The 19839-nt window shown below is 39.5% G+C and overlaps 1 protein-coding gene across 2 annotated transcripts in view; it reads left to right on the top strand.

Annotated features, from left to right (window-relative positions):
* Window positions 1-278: 278 nt before the first annotated feature.
* Window positions 279-19839, top strand: part of CDK13 (cyclin dependent kinase 13) — a 125290-nt gene continuing 105729 nt past the window's right edge. For both annotated transcript variants that reach the window (XM_087821078.1, XM_087821077.1), the window contains exon 1: window positions 279-2082. In XM_087821078.1, the coding sequence (XP_087677204.1) occupies window positions 863-2082 (1220 nt within the window). In that variant the 5' untranslated portion in view covers window positions 279-862. The remainder of the gene's footprint in view (window positions 2083-19839) is intronic.

Here is a 19839-nt window from a genome sequence, read left to right as displayed (position 1 = left end):
GGAGGAGCGAGTCGGGGTCGCCTGCGCACACCAGGAGCCTCCTCGTGGGACGGGGGGGTGCGGAGAAAAGGGGCCGCTTCGCCACCTCTGCTCTAGCCGGTGAAGGAAGAAGTCAGGGCTCAAACCCGCCGCCACAGACTCAGAAACGCTTTCCCCGCCCCCATCTCCCCGGAAACAGCCCCCTGCCCAGCTAAGCACACTCGCAGGCCCCAACCGGGAGCCGCAGACCGGTCGCCTCCGCCTCGCCACGCCGCCAGTCCCTGCGGGCCGCGAAGTGCGCGAGACGCTAGGCCGGGAGTTGTCAAGACAGCTATTTCCGGGGCGCCCGCCGTGTGTCGCCACCACCCCTGGAAAACGACGTCGACGCTGAGGAGGAGGCGGCGGCGGAGGCGTGTTGTTGTCTCGCCCACTCCCCTCCCCTGAACTCGCACCCTACGTCAGGGCGCGATGGAGTGAAGCAGCGACGAAGGTGGTACTTCCGCGTTGCGCTGCTAGAGCTGAGCTCGGCCAAGGCCGCTCCCCAACCCCCGGGGGCACTTGGAGGACTCCGGACTCCCCCGCAGGTCAGCGCCCAGTGCATCTGGTGTTTTTGCTGCTAAGGATAGGACGACTAGCACGATCAGGACCTTTGCCGCCCGGATTCCTGCTTCTTCAGGCCTGGAGGCCGCTGCGTACCCCGCTGTGACCTGGAACCCAGGGACCTGAGTCCCGACCCGGATTATCGTGGCGTCTCTTCCGGACCGCCCTGGTGCTCCGAGTCCCTCCGCCGTCTCCGCTGGCCCGTTTCCGGCGGGAGAGATGGCCAGGATCTGACCCGGGAGGAGGCCGCACCCGCACCGCGCTCCGCAGCGAGCTCTAGGCGATGCCGAGCAGCTCGGACACGGCGCTGGGGGGAGGCGGAGGCCTGAGCTGGGCGGAGAAGAAGTTGGAGGAACGCCGCAAGCGGAGGCGATTCCTGTCCCCTCAGCAGCCGCCGCTGCTGTTGCCGCTCCTGCAGCCGCAGCTCCTGCAACCGCCGCCGCCCCCGCCGCCTCTGCTCTTCCTGGCTGCTCCCGGCACGGCCGCCGCCGCCGCAGCCGCCGCCGCCGCTGCGGCCTCCTCCTCTTGCTTCAGCCCAGGCCCCCCTCTGGAGGTCAAGCGGCTGGCGAGAGGCAAGAGGCGCCCAGGAGGGCGGCAGAAGCGGCGCCGCGGGCCCCGCGCCGGGCAGGAGGCGGAGAAGCGTCGGGTCTTCTCGCTGCCCCAGCCGCAGCAGGACGGCGGTGGCGGTGCTAGTAGCGGCGGGGGTGTGACCCCGCTGGTGGAATACGAGGATGTGAGCTCCCAGTCCGAGCAGGGGCTGCTGCTGGGGGGGGGCAGCGCGGCAACGGCGGCGACGGCTGCCGGGGGAACGGGGGGCAGCGGTGGGAGTCCGGCCTCCTCCTCCGGCACCCAGAGGCGCGGGGAGGGGTCGGGGCGCAGGCCTCGCCGGGACCGCCGCCGCAGTAGCGGCCGCAGCAAGGAGCGCCACCGCGAGCACCGGCGGCGGGATGGGCAGCGAGGTAGCAGCGAGGCCTCTAAGTCCCGTAGCCGCCACAGCCACAGTGGCGAGGAGCGGGCCGAGGCAACCAAGAGTGGCAGCAGCAGCAGCAGTGGCGGCCGCCGGAAAAGCGCGTCGGCCACGTCTAGCAGCAGTAGTAGCCGCAAGGACCGAGACCTGAAGGCTCGCCGGAGCCGGACTAAGTCGTCCAAGGAACCTCCTTCGGCCTACAAGGAGCCGCCCAAGGCCTACCGGGAGGACAAGACCGAGCCTAAGGCCTACAGGCGAAGGCAGCGGTCCCTGAGCCCCCTGGGAGGCCGGGACGACAGCCCGGTGTCTCACAGGGCCTCGCAGAGCCTAAGGAGCCGTAAGTCCCCCAGCCCGGCAGGAGGTGGCAGCAGCCCCTATTCGCGGCGACTGCCGCGCTCCCCGAGCCCTTACAGCCGCCGCCGCTCTCCCAGCTACAGCCGCCACAGCTCGTACGAGCGGGGCGGCGACGTGTCTCCCAGTCCTTACAGTAGTAGCAGCTGGCGTCGCTCCCGGAGCCCTTACAGCCCCGTGATCAGGTGAGTCGGCTGTTCTGTGAGTTTGTCTTGGGCTGGGCTGGCCAGATCCCCGGAGGCAGAGAAAGTGGTAATTGGGCTCTTTAGAACCACCTGAGACTAGAAAACCCAACTTGGGACGCGCTTCAAGTATCAGAAGGCGTTTTGGCGCCCATGACACCTTTTAGGGGTTTGGAGGGACAGAGCAACAGGTCCAACAGAGCTTTTCTCCTCTCTGGTAAGGGAAGGTTTCTAAGGAAGAGTTCAAAGTTTTAAACTTACTGCATTAATATACGAACAGATTTCTCTCAAGTGCTCTCTGTTTTTCCAGCACAATTAATTTGGGTAAACCTAGAGCTTGGTTAATTTGTCATAATTTTTTTTGAAAACTCTCTAAAGAGGTTTCATTGTTGGAGATTTAGGAATGGACTGCAGTTTAGGGGTTAAATATTATAAAGGAGAATTTGAATCATGTTTTGATGTTAGATATAGATTGGAAATGTGTCAACGATGGGAAAGCAGCCTTTTCGTGACTTTTATGCTCTTAATATGTGAAAAAAGCTTATAGTTCTAAATTCTGAAGATACGAAGATAATCTTTGCGATATTTTTGTGTGGAATAGTTTCTTACGAAGTCTTTCAAAGTCATAATTTAAAAAAGTAGAAAAATGACAACATTGTTGGTTTGTGATGACACCCAGTTGCTAATAATATGTAAATGTAATCTAGTTGATTAGTCCAGTGTAACCAAGTGAATGATTTAGTACATTCTTAGGCTATTAACTATTATTTTAAGTTATTATTTACACTTACTTTAAAGTTAAATAGACCTTTAAATATCAGGATCTTTGTTAACAAATCTTTAAAAGGTATAATTTAATGTAGCGAAATTGGAGTAAGCCTTTCATATAGCTGTTATGCCTTGCTTGTGTTTCTCCAAAAGAAATGTGAGCATTGATATATACTTACCTGTTAAGCACAGTGAATTAAAAAGAACTTTTGAGTGTTTTGCATGCTCTTATATTCTTTAATATACCTGGAAATTCCAAGCCTCATAATTCAGGATTTTTCAAAATGACATTTGCATTGATTGGGATTTTCCTATTGGTCTTAATTTTTTTTCAGTGATGCCAAACCGATGCTGAGAACCTCTATGTACGAGTTATTTTGACTCTCCGTATAGTATATGCACCTGTAAAATTAGCGGATATTTTTGAAGTGTCAGCCTAGTAAATGTTTGTAAAGATGTGATGTGAGTAGAGATACAGGTGTGAATTTGTCTTTAAACCAAAACAGCTGCATACATCTCTTCATTCTTATAGTGTTCAGGCACACTCAAAATTCTAGTTGATTGATGCTTTAAAGTTTAAGCAAAGACTGTCAACACTGTAAAGTCATTTCATTAAATTTATTGTTTACATCTTGTAAGATCATATATTTTACTTTTAGTTAAGATGTTTTAGGTTTGCCAAAAGGTTTGCTTTTTTTTTTTAATTGAATTTGTTTTTGAAAACTGATTAGGTTAAATTTCAGGACTTTAGATCATGATTTTAAGTTTATGATGCAATATTAAGAATGGACTTTGTTTTTGTCAGGCTTTTTAGTTGCTGGATACTTTAACAAGGTCCTTAATTATCTAATAGTACTATACGTTTTGTTTATATTATGTAGTAGTGGTATGTGTGATTAGGATTATTCATATTTAGCATATTTACTGAGCATATGTTATATGCCAGATACTGTCCTAGGGACTGGGATACAGCAATGGAGAAGGACAAGGGCCCTGGCCGGTTTTGCTCAGTGGTTAGAGCGTTGGCCTGTGGACTGAATGGTCCTGGGTCCGATTCTGGCCAAGGGCATGTACCTGGTTGCAGGCTCTGCCCCAGTCAGGGCATGTGTGGGAGGCAACCAATTGATGTATCTCTCTCACAGTGTTATTTCTCTCTCCCTCTTTCTGTCCCTCTCTCTCTTTCTGAAAATCAATGGAAAAAATATCCTTGGGTGAGGATTAAAAAAAAGAAAGACAAGGCCCTTGCCTTCCTGAAGCTTGTGATCTAGAGGACCATTTATTAAATATTTTCATGGTGTTTGTATTGACCACTAGTATTTTAAAAGATTGCATTTGGATTAAGCTTTAGACCATCCAGGCCAACATTCCTGACAGCTGGCCATTTGTTGTGTCCTGAATACATCTAGAGGTGGGAAGATGTTGCTTTGAAGAGAGCCTGTTTCATTAGATCTAGGACTCAAGTTCTAGTCTTGGTTTGTCCAGGGTCTTAGCAAGACCCTTGGAGACCCAGTTTCCTAAACTGTAACAGGGAAATACTTGTGGGGTTTTTCTGTTGTTTTCATTTCAAGAATTAAAGGAAAATTTATGTATAGAAATAGTGTAGACTATTACAGAAATCTGATGCAGCTAAGATGCTGTTGAATAGCTTGACTTGTTAAGATTCTTCATATTGAAACAGAAATCCAGCTCCGTTTCAGTTCTACCCATTGCTTCAAGTTTAACCCTTTGAAATGATAAAGAGCAAACCTGTATGCTACCTCTTTAAAATGTAAAGACAGTTGCCATGTCAGTTCTGAGTCTTTTCTTTTCTTGACCCAAAACCACATTTTTCATAAAGTACAGTTTTTAGATTTTCCACATTATATCTATTTTGTCGAATGTCCTGCTTAAAATATGGGGCCCAGAATTTATATGGTTGATAGCTAAAATGGTTGATTGAAAAACTTAAGATTTTTAAATATAGCAAACGTATTAATTACTGTTTAGAAACAATTAATTGAACTCACTTGCCCAGGTTAATACAAAAAGTTTTATTTACTTTTAGAATTTAGTAATTGTGGTGGATGGCCCATATTGTTTAAATAATAGATTACTGGATTGGGAGCTCCATGAAGGCAATTAGATTGTCTTGACCACCATTTTTTTTTTTTTTTTAATATACTTTTATTGACTTCAGAGAGAGGAAGGGAAAGGGAGAGAGAGACAGAAACAGAAACAGAAACATCAATGATGAGAGAGTCATTGATCGGCTGCAGCCTGAAACCCGGGCATGTGCCCTTACCGGGAATCGAACCGTTATCTCCTGGATCCTAGGTCCATGCTCAACCACTGAGCCACACCAGCCTGGGCTTGACCACCATTGTAATCCTAGTGGTAACCATAGTGTCTGACACAAGTAGACTCAATAATTGTTGAATGGGTAAATGAAGGGATGATGGAGTTTACCAAGCATATGAAATATTAATGTGGGCCTGGATTACATAAGTATTTAATATAGACCGAGTGTTATGCTGCAGGAAATAAGCATTGGATCTTTTTCCAGCCCACATGGATCTTATATATTAATAAATTGCCAATGTAAATATTTTTAAGGAAATGCATACACATTCAGAATATTAGTATTGAAACTATGGTATTGATATTTTTCTTGGTGTTAGTTCCTAGAATAAATCCTTTCCATTTTATTGACATCTACGTTCTAACCTGCTCTTTGCCTTTATTTGACTCTTCAGTCCTCTGCTCATGCTTTTTTAAAAAATTTATCGTTACTGTTGAAAGTATTACAGATATCCCACCTTTTTTCCCCCATTGATCCCCTCCAACCCGCATCGCCCCCCCACCCCATGCCTTCACCACACTATCATCTATGTCCATGGTATATGTATATAAGTTCATTGATTAATCTCTTCCCACCTCCTCCCCCCCCTCCTTCCCACTGAGATTCATCAGTCTGTTCCATGCTTCTGTGTCTCTGGATCTATTTTGTTCCTTAGTCTATTTTGTTTATTAGATTCCACATATGAGTGAGATCATGTAAAACTGAATCAGGAAGAATCAGATAACCTGAGTAGGCTAATAACTGATGAAATTCAAGCAGTAATAAAACAACTCCCAGCAAACAAAAGCCCTGGTCTGGACAGCTTCACAGGGGAGCTTTCTGATTCTTTGAGTTGAAGGGTTAGTTTACTAAAAATTTTCCTTGCTTTTTGAGGTCAGCCTGCAGCACTATGAACTTCCCTCTCAGGACTGCTTTTGCTGTGTCCCATAGATTTTGGGTGGTTGTGTGTACATTTTCATTTGTTTCCAGGAAGTTTTTGATTTCTTTCTTGATCTTATTGGTAACCCATTCACTGTTTAATAACATGCTGTGTAGCCTACATGTGTTTGAATGTTTTTGAGTGTTTTTACTGTAATTGATTTCTGATTTCATGCCCTTGTGATCTGAGATGCTTCATATGATATCAATCTTCTTGAACTTGTAGAGACCTGTTTTGTGTCCTAACATGTGGTCTATCTTTGAGAATGACCATGTGCACTTGAGAGGAATATATATTCTGCAGCTTTGGGGTGAAATATTCCACCCCAAATCCATCTGATCTAGTGTACCATTTAGTCACTGTTTCTGTGTTGACTTTTTGTCTGGAAGATCTATTCAGTGAAGTTAGTGGGCTGTTCAAATCCTTGACTATGACTGTATTGCTGTTGATCTCTCCCTTAAAGCCCTTAACATTATTATTGATAGGTCCTTACTTATTGCCATTTTAATTCTTTATGCTTATGTTTCTCTCCTTTTTTTTACAGCAGTTCCTTTAACATTTTTTGTTCTAATTACAGCAGTCCCTTTAACATTTCCTGAAATGCTGGTTTGGTGGTGATAAACTCCTTTAGTCTTTTTTTGTCTGGGAAGCTCTTTATTTCACCATCTGTTCTGAATGATAGCCTCGCAGGATAGAGTAGTCTTGGCTTCTAATCCTTGTTTTGCATTACCTTGAATACTTCATGCCATTCCCTTCTGGCCTGTAGAGTTTCTGATAAGTCAGCTGACATACAGCCTTATGGGAGCTCCTTTGTAGGTAACAGATTGCTTTTCTTCTCTTGCTACCTTTAAGATTCTTTCTGTCTTTAATTTTTTGCATTTTAATTATGATGTGTCTGGGCGTGGGCCTCTTTGGATTCTTCTTGCTTGAGACTGACTGTCTGTGCCTCCTGAACTTGTGTGACTTTTTCCTTGACCAGGTTAGGGAAGTTTTCTGCCATTATTTCCTCAAACAGGTTCTCTACCCCTTGCTTATTTTTGACCTCCTCAGACACTTCTGTGATGCAAATATTGTTATGTTGCTTGTTATCCCACAGCTCCCTTAGATTGTCCTCCTGTTTTTTAATTGCTTTTTCTTTTTGGATCTCTGATTGAGTGATTTTTTTTTTTTTTCTACCCTGTCTTCTAATTCACGGATCTGATCCTCAGCTTCCTCTAATCTGCTGTTTATTCCTTCCAATGCATTCTTTATTTCTGCTATGTCATTCTTAATTTCCTTCTTAGTTTCCATATCTTTTGCAAGGATGCAGTTGATCCTTACAATCAGTATTCTGAACTCTATATCTGATAGATTGCTTATCTCCATTTCAGTTAGCTCTTTCTCTGGAGACTTCTCTTGTACTTTCATTTGGGACTTTTTTGTCTCCCCATTTTGGCTGCCTGTTTGGGTTTGTTTCTATGTATTATGTAGGTCTGCTAGGATTCTCAGTCTTTTTGGAAGGTCTCTGGTGCAGGCCAGTGTCAGGTACTGCTTGTGACTGGTCTTGAGTATCGTGTTTGGAGCTATCAACAACCCAGGACTTGAGGTTCCCTCCGCTGAGGCTTCAGTGCATTTGCACAAGACCAAGATGCACACCAAAGTCTGCTTTTCCAAGGTTCAAGTGCAGAAGCAGATCAGGCAAAGACTCAAAGCACTCTGAAGTCTGCCTGCTGGTTGATTAATCTGATTCTCTTAATGAGCCTCAGGCTGTAGCAACTCCATGGGGTAGGGTGAGAGGTTTTCCAGCAGGGTGGAGCAGTTGCTTCCCCCTTAGGCAAACACTGCTTGGAAGGTATATGTCTGCCTCTGCAATACGGGGGAATGACTTGGCACAGGAACTCAAAGCGGTCCCTCTGAGCTCTATTTCCAGAGCCCACAACCCTAGATTCTCCTCACACAGCTCCAGTCCACTCTGCCCCGCCCTCTGCTGAAGCCCAAGGTGAGTGGCTGCATATGGAACTTTGTGTGTTGGCCCTTTAAGAGGGTCCCTGCATTTCCAGCCATCTCTCCTTGGCAGACAGACACCCGGCTGCTTTTCACAGCCAGATGTTATGTGGGCACCTTTCTCAGTTCTGGTGCTCTTGGCTGGGAAGCCCAGCCTGGGGTTTAGGCCCCAGATTCCTCAATGGAAACCCCCCACAGCTGAGATATCCCTCTGGACCTCCAGATGCTGCCTGTGGGAGCCCAGTAAGCCCTCTGGCTCCTGTGCACTTCCTACCAGTCTCTGTGTGGCCTCCACTTTTCCTCCTTGGTTATGAAGGTGCTCTCCAGCTCGTCTTCAGTTTCTGCTGGTTATTCAGGATGGTTTTTCTATATTTTAGTTGTAATTTCAGTTTGGTCCTGGGAGCGTGTCAGTGTAGCTTCCATTCAGTCCGCTGCCGTCTTTAATCACCCTCATACTTTTGTTTTAATCAGTCCCTTCTCAGCTTTACTTCCCCACCCCTACATAACCAGTTTACTATATTTTTCTTGCTACTTGAGTGTTGGGAAGTAGGAAGTCACATAATTTTGCTGATCAGCTCTGTAATGTGAGGGTGTACTGAAGAGAGGGGCTGTTTAGGAAAGGAAGGAAATGGTATTAAGTTGGGTTTTACTCTGTGCTAAGCATTGATAAATACTTAACATACTTTCAGACCCAAAACCCATGTGGTAGTTGGAAACATTTCTATTGATAAATTGGGAAATGGAAACTCTAAAAAGTTAAGTGCTGACTGATTCTAAAATACATGCTTTTGATACTGTGTTGTATCTAGTGGACCTCATCTAGCATTCAAGGGAACTGACCACCTCACATAATAATTTGTTTTGCTAAAATTCAACCCATTTGGATATTTATGTATTGATTTCTGTTTTTCTGGCCATCATTGCAGCATTTTGAGAGTTTAGAAAACCAAATTCTTCTAAAGATTCTTTCAGCTCATTTTGTCTGTACTAATTCATGGCTTTTATGAGTATGAAGCTAAAAACATTTCTTAAAGACATTAATTACTCTTAGTTATTGAGGGTTGCTTTGCAATAAGATATCTTGATCTGAAGTCAAGTCATATCAGGTACAGTTAATACAATAAATTGTTATATATAATTGGTTCTCTCTCTGAACCTGTGGAAGTTCTCTTTCACCAAGAAGCAACAGAGTCTCCATTATGGAAAAATATTAAGACCCTGAGAATCTAAAGATGGGTGGACCCTAGATGTAAATAAGTAAATTTATTAGTATTCACTTGTATATGATATGGGGTGCCTCTGTCATGCATTATTTAGTGTTTTGTCCTAAAAACTAGTGTTCTAAAATACACAAAATGAAGACATTCCAGAATTTTTTTTTTTTTTAAAACTCCCTAAAACTCATAAAATGCTACTGATTTAATATGTACTTAATAGAAATAAGTCATAACTATCCTTAGATGAATGGAATTCTTAAAGTGCTTTTTAAAAGTGTCAAAAATATAAGATACTAAAATAAATGCAGAAACACTCAGGCAGGCTGGAAATTTAGGTGAACTCTCTGTAAGTCACCATACCTTTAATCACTCTTTTCATTTTCAAGATGGCCTTATGCTTTGGCCCTTTTTCTGACCAAACCTTACCTGACATTTACATCTACTCAGTCCTTACCACATTTTTGTTCTAACACTAGTTATTTATCCCATTTCCATTTTTAGCATTTTAGTTCAGGTCCTTTTTTTATTTATTTATCACACTTTTGTTACTCTTTTCATTCTTATTCATTTATTCTTTTATTCCTAATTTATTCTTTATTAGAATTTTCTTAAAATCTTGATTAGATTGTGTCACTTTCAGTATATAGAATTAAGTTAAGCTTTCTAGTGCATCATCAGGTAGTGCCTTTTATGATCTGGCCCCATTCTATCAGAATTCTATTTTTAAAGGCACTTTTATTTCTATATAATTTTACTCTTATTGTTCTTTTAGCTTGAAATGCCCTTTTCTCCTCTTCTCTGCTTCCAGTTTTGCATACAAAACCCAACTCAATTTCTACTCCATCATCTTGTGACCTTTCTCCATTCATCTAGAAAAAGTTCATTCCTTTTCTTATATTCTTACAGTACTTTGTTTTTTCTTTGTTTTGGAGCTTTAAAAAATTCTATTTAATATTCTAATTACTTGGCTGGCTACATTTGTGTTTTTCCTTCTAGATTGTAAGCTCCTAGAGGATAAATTCCAAAGTGTATTTATTAGTGTTTGAATTAATTGAAATAGCATTTTTCTCCACGGGTTATTTCAAATCAACCTTTGCAGAGATATCAGTTGTGTTTCTAAACTTATTTGCTATTTTGGTTCACATATACTCTACAATGGGGAAAATAATCACTTTGATTTATAATGGGAGAATTTAAGAACCTTCTTCTAGCTTCTTTACTGGAATGAGTCAAGGATGCTGGGAATCACTTCTGGTATGTATAGAATAAGTTCAGATTTAGTGTTCATATTTGTACTCTGTTGTGTACTGATCAAGGTAAATGATTTGGGTTTTTTTGTGATAATTTTCTGAGCAGACAGAATTTCAAGCTTTTATTTCATAACTGAAAAATTATAGCTTTTTCTCAAAACCAGTTAACAGTTAATGTTGCTTAACATTCAATATTTAAGATTTTAATTTTTTCTCTTATTGTGTACTTTTTGTATAAACATCACTTATGTTTTTGTTATTTTGTTTTTGGTTGGCTTTGTTTCATATGTATAGATATCTGTAAGTTTTAAGTAGGTGTTAGAAACAAAATTATCAAACTGGAATCAGAAGTATTACTTGTTTGCAGTGATTTTTGTTTCTTAAATTTCTAAACTGGGCACATCTAAATTGTGGGAGAATCTTGTGTTCTTAATATATTTGGAAAATGAATGTCGAATAGAGAATAAAATTTAGGTTAAAAACTGGAATTTTTATAAAATGGAAAAGAAAATGGTAGTGAGATGAACTGAAAATAGTTAATGGGCTGCATGCTGACTCACTTTTCTGTTTCTTCACTTTCAGTTGCATAGGGGTACTTTTACTGAGATATTTTATTCCAAACTTAATTTACCCAACATTAAATTAATTATTTCACCTCTCTTGGAGTCATTTTTTTCAAATGTTGCTCATTATTTTTCGCCTGTTTACAAAGATAATAGAGGCTCATAGAAATTTTCAGTTAGTATAGAAAAGTGTAAGAGATTAAGGTCCCCTTGAGTCTAACCATTTGAGATGATCACCCTTGATATTTTGATGAACAGTCTTCTAGACTTTTCTATGCATATATACATAGGGGCATAAGATTTTACATAAATGGGAACATACTACAATGCTATTTTGTACCATGTAGTTCATAGTATATTATTCTTATTGGCTTTTTGTATTCCATTGTATTGATGTATCATAACTTGTTTGGCCAAGCCCATTTTATTACTCTTAGTTTTGTTTGTTTGTTTGCTATATGTATCTATTGCCAATTTTGTGTGTATTTGTCCCATAATATCCTCTAGGTTGGATTTCCCAGGCATAGAATTGTTGGGGCAAAAATGGTATGCACATTTGTAGTTTTGATATACTTCATCTTCAGAAGGCTTTTATCAACTTGTATTTTCCAAGTGTGGGAGTACCCATTTCCTTAGACCCACTATTAGTGGAGTTGTCAGTTATCCATTGCATTTATTTAATATCTAATAATGCTGAATTTATTTTCATCTACTTTTGGTTCTTATTTCTTAGGTTTTGTTTGTTACTAATTTGTAAGTTTTTTTTTTTTTTTTGTATTAGAGATATTAACTTTGTGGGGTTTTTTTTGTGTGGCTTTAGCAAATATTTTTCATGAGCTTGTCTTTTAATCTTGTTTATGTTTTAAGAAGTTTTTGATTTGCGCATGTGTGCATGTGTTTTAAGAGGTAGTAGTTTCTCCCAGGCAGCCAGTGACTGAACTTTAGTAATATTTATCTTTTCTCCCTCCCCACTTCCTATAAATTGCTTGTTCTGTTGATTCTTTTGCAGTGGTCTCTAGTCCACTCTGATTTAGTTTGGAATTCCCTAGTTTATGGACTTACTGTTGGATCTGCATGCTTTGGCCCTTCACTCTTCAAGCCCCTCCTGTTTTTGTATTCGGTTTAATCTTAAAGTACCACTTTGAATGTGTCAATTTCCTATAAAACATATTTATAGAATCAAATTCTTGAATTGGGCATTTAAGATTCCCCACCCTAGACTCACCCAAACTACCCTTACTTCTTATATATGCTGATCACAATACAAACTGGATTCCTTTCTATTTTTTTCTTTGTCTTTGTCTTTTTCTCTCTCTCTCTCTTTTTCTCTTTCTCTTCTTTTTTTTTTTTTTTTTTAGGAGGAGAAGATAAAGATTCACTTGATGTGGGTGAATAGGATTTTTCTCCCTGCCCCTTATTATGCCACTCAGTTGTTGTCTCGTATATCAGTACAGTGTTTAAGTAAAAGCAGATATGAATATATGTTCTTATTTTCCTCCCTACTCTTTTATACAAAAGGCAGCACATTATATAATCTTTTCTGTAACTTGCTTTTTGTCCTTACAGTATGTTGTTCTGGGACCTTTCCATGTTGGTACAGGAAGAGTTTCCTCATTCTTTTATTTTGGAACTGCATAGTATTCCATTGTGTGGATGGCTGCCTCCTAGTTTATTGAACCAGTCCCTTACAAGGACACTTGAATTGTTTCTAGTACTTGCTGTTACAAGCAGTACTTCAGTGAACAAAGGCAGCTTTTTAAAAAAAGGGTTGCAGCGTACTGCATATGCTACTTTTTTTCCTTTTTATTGAATTTATTGGGGTAACACTGGTTAACAAAATTCTATAGGTTTCAGATTCACAGTTCTATAACACATCATCTGTACACTGACTATATTGTGTGTTCACCACCACCAGTCAAGTCTCTGTCCATGGACATTTATCTCCCCATACCCTCTACCACCTCCCCCCGCAACCATCACATTGTTGTCTGTGCCCATGAGGTTTTTTTCTTCTTTTTTGCTCAATCCCTTCACCCCTGCATATGCTACTTAAAATGAGATTATTATTCTTCATTCTTAGAATGTTGGTTGGTTTTATTGGTTGATAAATTCCCAATTACTGGTATTCATGAATGAAACATTGATGGTGGGACTGACATCCCTTCATAGTTCAAGAATCATTAATTTGACTACTCCATGGAGGCCTGTTGCTATATCTTAGTTTTATTTTGATAATAAAAACTTTGGAAATTTTAATAGTGTAACCTTCTTAAAGTCCTTTGCTCAAGAAGTCTGAATCACTGATCTCTGAAATTACTGCCATGTCAGCTGTAGAGCAATTTAACAGGATAACAGTGAATAAGATAAATTATACTTTAGGTTTTTTTATGTGTTTTTAAAAAAATTTTTCCCCGCCCGGCCGGGCGTGGCTCAGCGGTTAAGCATCAACCTAGGATCCAGGCAATCAGGGTTCGATTCCCGGTCAGGGCACATGCTCGGGTTGTGGGCTGCAGCCGATCAATGACTCTCTCATCATTGATGTTTCTGTCTCTCTCTCCCTCTCCTTTCCTCTCTCTAAAATCAATAAAGATATATTTAAAAAAAAAATGTTTCCCCCATCCCTCCAACCTGCCCCCCCCACCCCACTTGGTAGCCATCAGCTTGTTCCCTGTATCTATGGCTCTAGACTCCTTACTGTTTTAAAAACCTGGAATTGTAAGCCCCTGTACCTTAGTTTATGCCCTTGACTCAATTAGCCAATCCTGTTTCCAACTATAGTTCAGGTGTCATCTAACACCCTTCATTAGTCTAATCCAGAAGTGATTTCTCTTAATTCCTTTAGCACTGAGATCACTTTTATAAATACTTCCTACATCTAGATTATATTAGAGTTGTCCCCCAACCCCTCATTGATGTTGCATGTTTAAGTGGTTTGTTCCTTTTTAATGTTTGAGTAATATTACATTTATGGATATACCATTAATTTGCTTATTCATTCACCCAGTTGAACATTTGGTTTGTTTTCAAACCAAATGGCTGAACAGAGGTGCAGTGAACATGTGATACAGCTCTTGTTTTTATTACTTAAGCATTATAGTTGCTTCACATTCTCACTGAGACTTCAGTTTTTGTCAGTCTTTGATTTTAGGTATTATAGTAGAGGAGAAATGGCGTATCATTGTGGTTTTATTTGCAATTCCTTAGCAACTAATAATGTTGAGTATATTTCCATATTCCTGTTTGCTCTTCGTATCTTTTGTGGTGTCTTAAAATGTTTTGCTCATATTCTTTATGAATTTGGTTGTTCGCCTTACTAAATTGTAAGAATTCTGTACATATTCTATATATATAAGCTCCTTGTCAGTCACATTTTGCAAATGTTTTTTTCTCAGTCTGTGGCTTTCCTTTCCTTAATAATAATTTTGAAGAGCAAAAGTTTTAAATTTTGATGAAATCCAAATTTTCTTTTTTTCTTTTATAACTTGTGCTTTTTGTCCCCCCCCCCCCCAAAAAACACACCTTTGCCTAACTCATGGTCAGAAAGTTTTTCTCCTTGTTTTAAAATACACCTCTTCAATTTATCAGTCTACTTTCATGTATAATATGACATTACAAAAGTATACTTTTATTTTCTTCCTCTTTCGTACTATTCTTGTCATGTTTTATTTCTACATTATGACTTATGCATATTTATATATACATATATACACATATATATACATATTTGTATATAAATATGTACATGTATACATATATACATATTTGTATATAAATATGTACATGTATACATTTATATATACATATATACATACATATATACATATTTATATATGTGTGTGTATATAATATATACACATATATATACACACATGAAATTTAAAAATGAGAAAAGTCACTTATATGTACTTTAACATATACCTTTTCATTCACTTTCCCATCCCTTTGTGCATATCCAGGCTTTGATGTAGTAGTTTCCTCTGGCCAAAGGAAGGCTTTGAACATTTTTTTTTTCCCATTACTTTTCAGAGACAGTGGAAGAGGGGGGGGGGGGGAGAGAGAGAGAGAAGCATCGAGAGACAGAAACATCACTGTAAAAGAGACACATTGATTGGTTGCCTCCACTTGCTCCCCTCCCCGGCCCAGGATCAAGCCTGGGACCCTTCAGTCTGCGGGTCGATGCTCTAACCACTGAGCAAAACCTGCCAGGGTGGCTTTGAACATTTCTTATAATGTAGGTCTGCTGTTTTGTTTGTCTGAAACCTCCATTTTGAAATATATTTTTGCTGGGTATGGAGTTCTACATGGACTGTTTTTTTCCCCTCCTTATTTGATTTTGGCTTGACTTTCATAATATTTTGTTTTTGCTTTAGCCCATGAGGTTCTTTTTAAATCTTAATGTCTTTTAAGCACTGACACAGCATATGATAGGTAATAGGTACCTAGAAAATGATGTTAAAGTGACTTAGATGAGAAAATATCCAGAACCTTAGAATTTAAAAAAAAATCCTGTTGATACTAACAGGGCCAATGTTGGCCTATGAATAAATTCATAATAACTAGAGCTAGACTAATCAAAAGTATGTGCCTTTGGGAAAATCAAGTATTAACCTCTCCCTCTACTCCTCACCATCTTTTTCTTTCTTCAGCAAAACATGAAGACTAATGCAGAGTTTATGCTCAGTGAGTTAGAACTTGTTTGCCTGAGCCAGTCTGCAAAGAGTCAGCCATGTGTCTTTTATTTTTTTTTAACTTTTAGTGTTGCATAAGAAACATAAAGGAAAGGAAGTATACTTTTAGAACAAACAGAAAACATTTCAGCTTTATGTTATTTTTTCTAGTTTTAAAAATAACATCTTTTTTGAGATATAATTCACACACACCATACAATTTACTCTAATTTTAAATGGTACAATCAGTGGTCTTTAGTATATTTATAGAGTTGTACAACCATCATTACTAATTTTAGAACAGATTAATCAACCTCCCAAAAAACTCTACCTGTTAGTAGTCACTCCCCATTCCCATCTCTCGAAGCCCCTGGCAACAACTTTTTGTCTCTATGGATTTCCTATTCTGGACATTTCATATAAATGGAATCATACAATTCATGCTCTTTTTTCACTTAAGCATAAGATTTTTAAGACTCATCTATGCTGTATTATGTATCAATACTTCATTCCTTTGTATGGCAAGTATTATTCCAGTGTATGGATATATTGCATTTTATTGTCAGTTGGTGGACATTTGGTTTGTTTCCATATTTTGGATATTATAAATTATGCTTCTGTGAACATTTAAGTATAGTTTCTTTCTCGTGGGTATATACCTAGGAGTGCAGTTTTGCGTTGTATGATAATCCTGTGTTTAACATTTTAAGGAACTGTCAAACTGTTTTCCAAAGTGGCTGCATCATTTTTATATTCTGATCAGAAATACGTGAGGGTTCTGATTTCTTCATATCTGTGGCAATAGTTGTCTTTTCCATTATCATCCTGGAGTTTAAAATCGTATCTCATTATGACTAATGATGCTAAGCATCTTTTCATGTGTTCATTGGCTATTTGTATTCCTTTTGGAGGAAAATGTTTGTTCAGGTCCTTATTTTAAAATTGGGTTGTCTTCTTATTGTTGAATCTTAAGAGTTTGTAATGTATTCTGGATACAAGTCCCTTAATATGACTTGCAACATTTCTTCTCCTAGAGAGAGGAATTCTTGCATTCAAGAGAGTCAGTTTTAATTTAATACAAAGAAGTGGAGTCTTCACCTGGTGACATTTAGGCCGTTCTAATAGTGTAACATTGAACAAGTCACTTAACTTGTGAGTTATTTGCCTGTGGACTCAAAAGAAGAAGAAGAAAAGAAAGAATTCCTAGGGAGAGGTGTCAACAGAACAATCTAAAGACTATTCTGTTAGATGGGTAAATATCCAATATTAAGGAAAAAGGAAAGGCTTAGAAATTATACCAATGAGGATTTAGGTGCTTTTTGTAGCAGAGCAATAGCAAGCATTTTCATTAATTTTTCCATTTTGAACTTTGGTCTTTCTTGTAAAATGGGATGAATAATGCCTACCTAATTAACAACAAACAAACTTGAAACAACCTAAGTACTATGAATAGGGGAGCAGTTAAATAAATTATGGTACAGATATATGATTTGCAGATATTTTCTCCCATTGTATTCCTTTGTTGATGTCATTAAAGAACAAAAGTTTTAAATTTTGTTGAAGTCCACTGTTTTTTTTCCTTTTGTTGCTTGTGCTTTGGTGTCATATCTAAGAAGGTTTTAGAAGGCCACAAATACTTATCCCTATATTTTCTTCTAAGATTTTTTCAGTTAAGGTTTTTGCATCTTGGTCTTTGATCTGCTTAGATAAGTTAATTTTTTTGTACGGTGAGAGAAAGAGGTCCAACTTCATTCTTTTGCATGTGGATATCTAGTTGTCCCAGTTATTAAAAACACTGTTCTTTCTCCATCAGCTTCCCTCCACACAGCCCCGCCCCGCCCCGCCCCCAGCACTATTTGTGTCCATGGGCTGTGCATATAGTAAAAACCTCAATATAACAGACTAATTGAGGCAAGGTGAGGGTATGTCCCTTAAAGCCAAAAGTCCTTCATATGATAAAGTAGGTTTTCCAAATGCGTATGTTAAAAAATTGACAAATTAGTACGTTTACCTGTTTTTACTTATACAGACACATTTGTGTAAGTAAAATGAAGTATAAAAAGTTTAATTTCACAGAGTTTTGTATATGTATTACTGTAATTTTAAATTTATACTTAATAGATGTAGTAAATGCATGCATTCACGAGTCACTCCAAGTAAACAAAGGCACATGGCTGGGACATGGCTTACCACACAACCTGCACTGGTTAATACTGCTGCAGAAAGTTACACCACACAGCAACAGAATCAATTACTGCTCGCAATGCAGTGTGCTCATAGGCTAATAATTCTCTGAACGTTTCTTATGAGCACTGACTCTTGGATTTAAATATGTAGACTATAATTGTAGATATGTAATATTCATGTCAGTGAAATTACTACAGTGTTTTTTCCAACTTACGGCCTCTTTGCTAAAATTTGTTAAAAATAACCGTGAGTTAATACTGAAAAAAAACCCACCTATTAATTATAAGCAAATAGTGGTTAAAAGCATTTTGAAATTCAACAGGATTTTTATTTTCCCATGTGACATATGGACCAGAAATATTGTTCATTAAATCCAAAGCCTGTGAAATGAAGGTTGCAAAATTGAGGGTTTACTGTATGCATATAAGTTCTTTGGTTAATCTCTTTCCCGCCCCCTTTCCCTCTGAGATCTGTCAGTTTGTTCCATGCATCCATGTCTTTGTACCTATTTTGTTCATCAGTTTATTTTGTTTATTAGAGTCCATGTGTAAGTGAGATCATGTGATATTTGTCTTTCACTGACTATTTCACTTAGCAATCTCTAGGTCTGTCTGTGCTGTTGCAAAGGGTGAGAGATCTTTCTTTTTAACAGCTGCATAGTATTCCATTGAGTACATGTACCACAGCTTTTTTATTAACTCACCTACTGATGGGCATTTGTGCTGTTTCCAGAACTCAGCTATTGCAAATAATGCTACTATGAACATAATGGTGCATGTATGCTTTCTGATTGGTGTTTCAGGATTCTTAGGATATATTCCTAGAAGTGAGATCACTGGGTCAAATGGCAGTTCTATATTTAATTTTTTGAGGAAACTCCATACTGTTTTCCACAGTGGCTGCACCAATCTGCATCCCCACCAGCAGGGCTCTCTTTTCTCCACGTCCTTGACAGAACTTGTTTGTTGATTTGTTGATGGTAGACATACTGGCAGATGTGAGGTGATACCTCATTGTTCATTTAAATTTGCATCTCTCTGATGATTAGTGACTTTGAGCATTTTTTCATGTCTCTTGGCCATCTGTATGTCCTCTTTGGCGAAGTGTCTATTTAGAGCCTTTGCCCATTTTTTAATTGGATTGTTTGTCTTCCTGGTGTTGAGTTGTGTAAGTTCTTTATATATTTTAGAAATTAACTCCTTATCAGATGTATCATTGCCAAAGATATTCCCCCATACACTGGGATCCCTTTTTATTTTGATGATGGTTTCTTTTGCTGTTCAGAAAGCTTTTTAGTTTTATATAGTCCCATTTGTTTATTTTTACCTTTGTTTCCCTTGAGATGTATTGGCGATAATTCTGCTACATGAGATGTCTGAGATTTTATTGCCTGTTTTCTTTTAGGATTTTTATGGCTTCGTGACTTACATTTATGTCTTTTATCCATTTTGAGCTGCTTATTTTGTATGGTGTAAGTTGGTGGTCTAGTTTCATTTTTTCACATGTACCTGCCCAATTTTCCCAGCATGGTTTATACAAGAGACTTATCTCCTTTTGTCAAATATTAATTGACCATAATGAGGTGGGTTGATTTCTGGGGCCTCTCTTCTGTTCTGTTGATTTATATGCCTGTTCTTGTGCCACTATCAGGCCGTTTATTATTATTATTATTATTTTTATCCTCACTTGAGGATAGTTTTCCCATTGCTTTATGGAGAGAGTGGAAGGGAGACAGGGAGGGGAGGAAGGGAGGGAAGGAGAGAGGAAAGGAGAAAGAGAGAAAGAAAGGGAGAAACAGCCATGTGAAAGAGACACATCAACTGGTTGCTTCCCGCATGTGCCCCAGCTAGGGTTGGGGGGAGAACCTG

Source organism: Miniopterus natalensis, chromosome 10 (genome assembly GCF_054644295.1).
Source record: "Miniopterus natalensis isolate mMinNat1 chromosome 10, mMinNat1.hap1, whole genome shotgun sequence".
In the NCBI taxonomy this organism is placed as follows: Eukaryota; Metazoa; Chordata; class Mammalia; order Chiroptera; family Miniopteridae; genus Miniopterus; species Miniopterus natalensis.
Note: the sequence above shows the minus strand (reverse complement) of the source record. Positions and strands in the feature narration are given on the sequence as shown.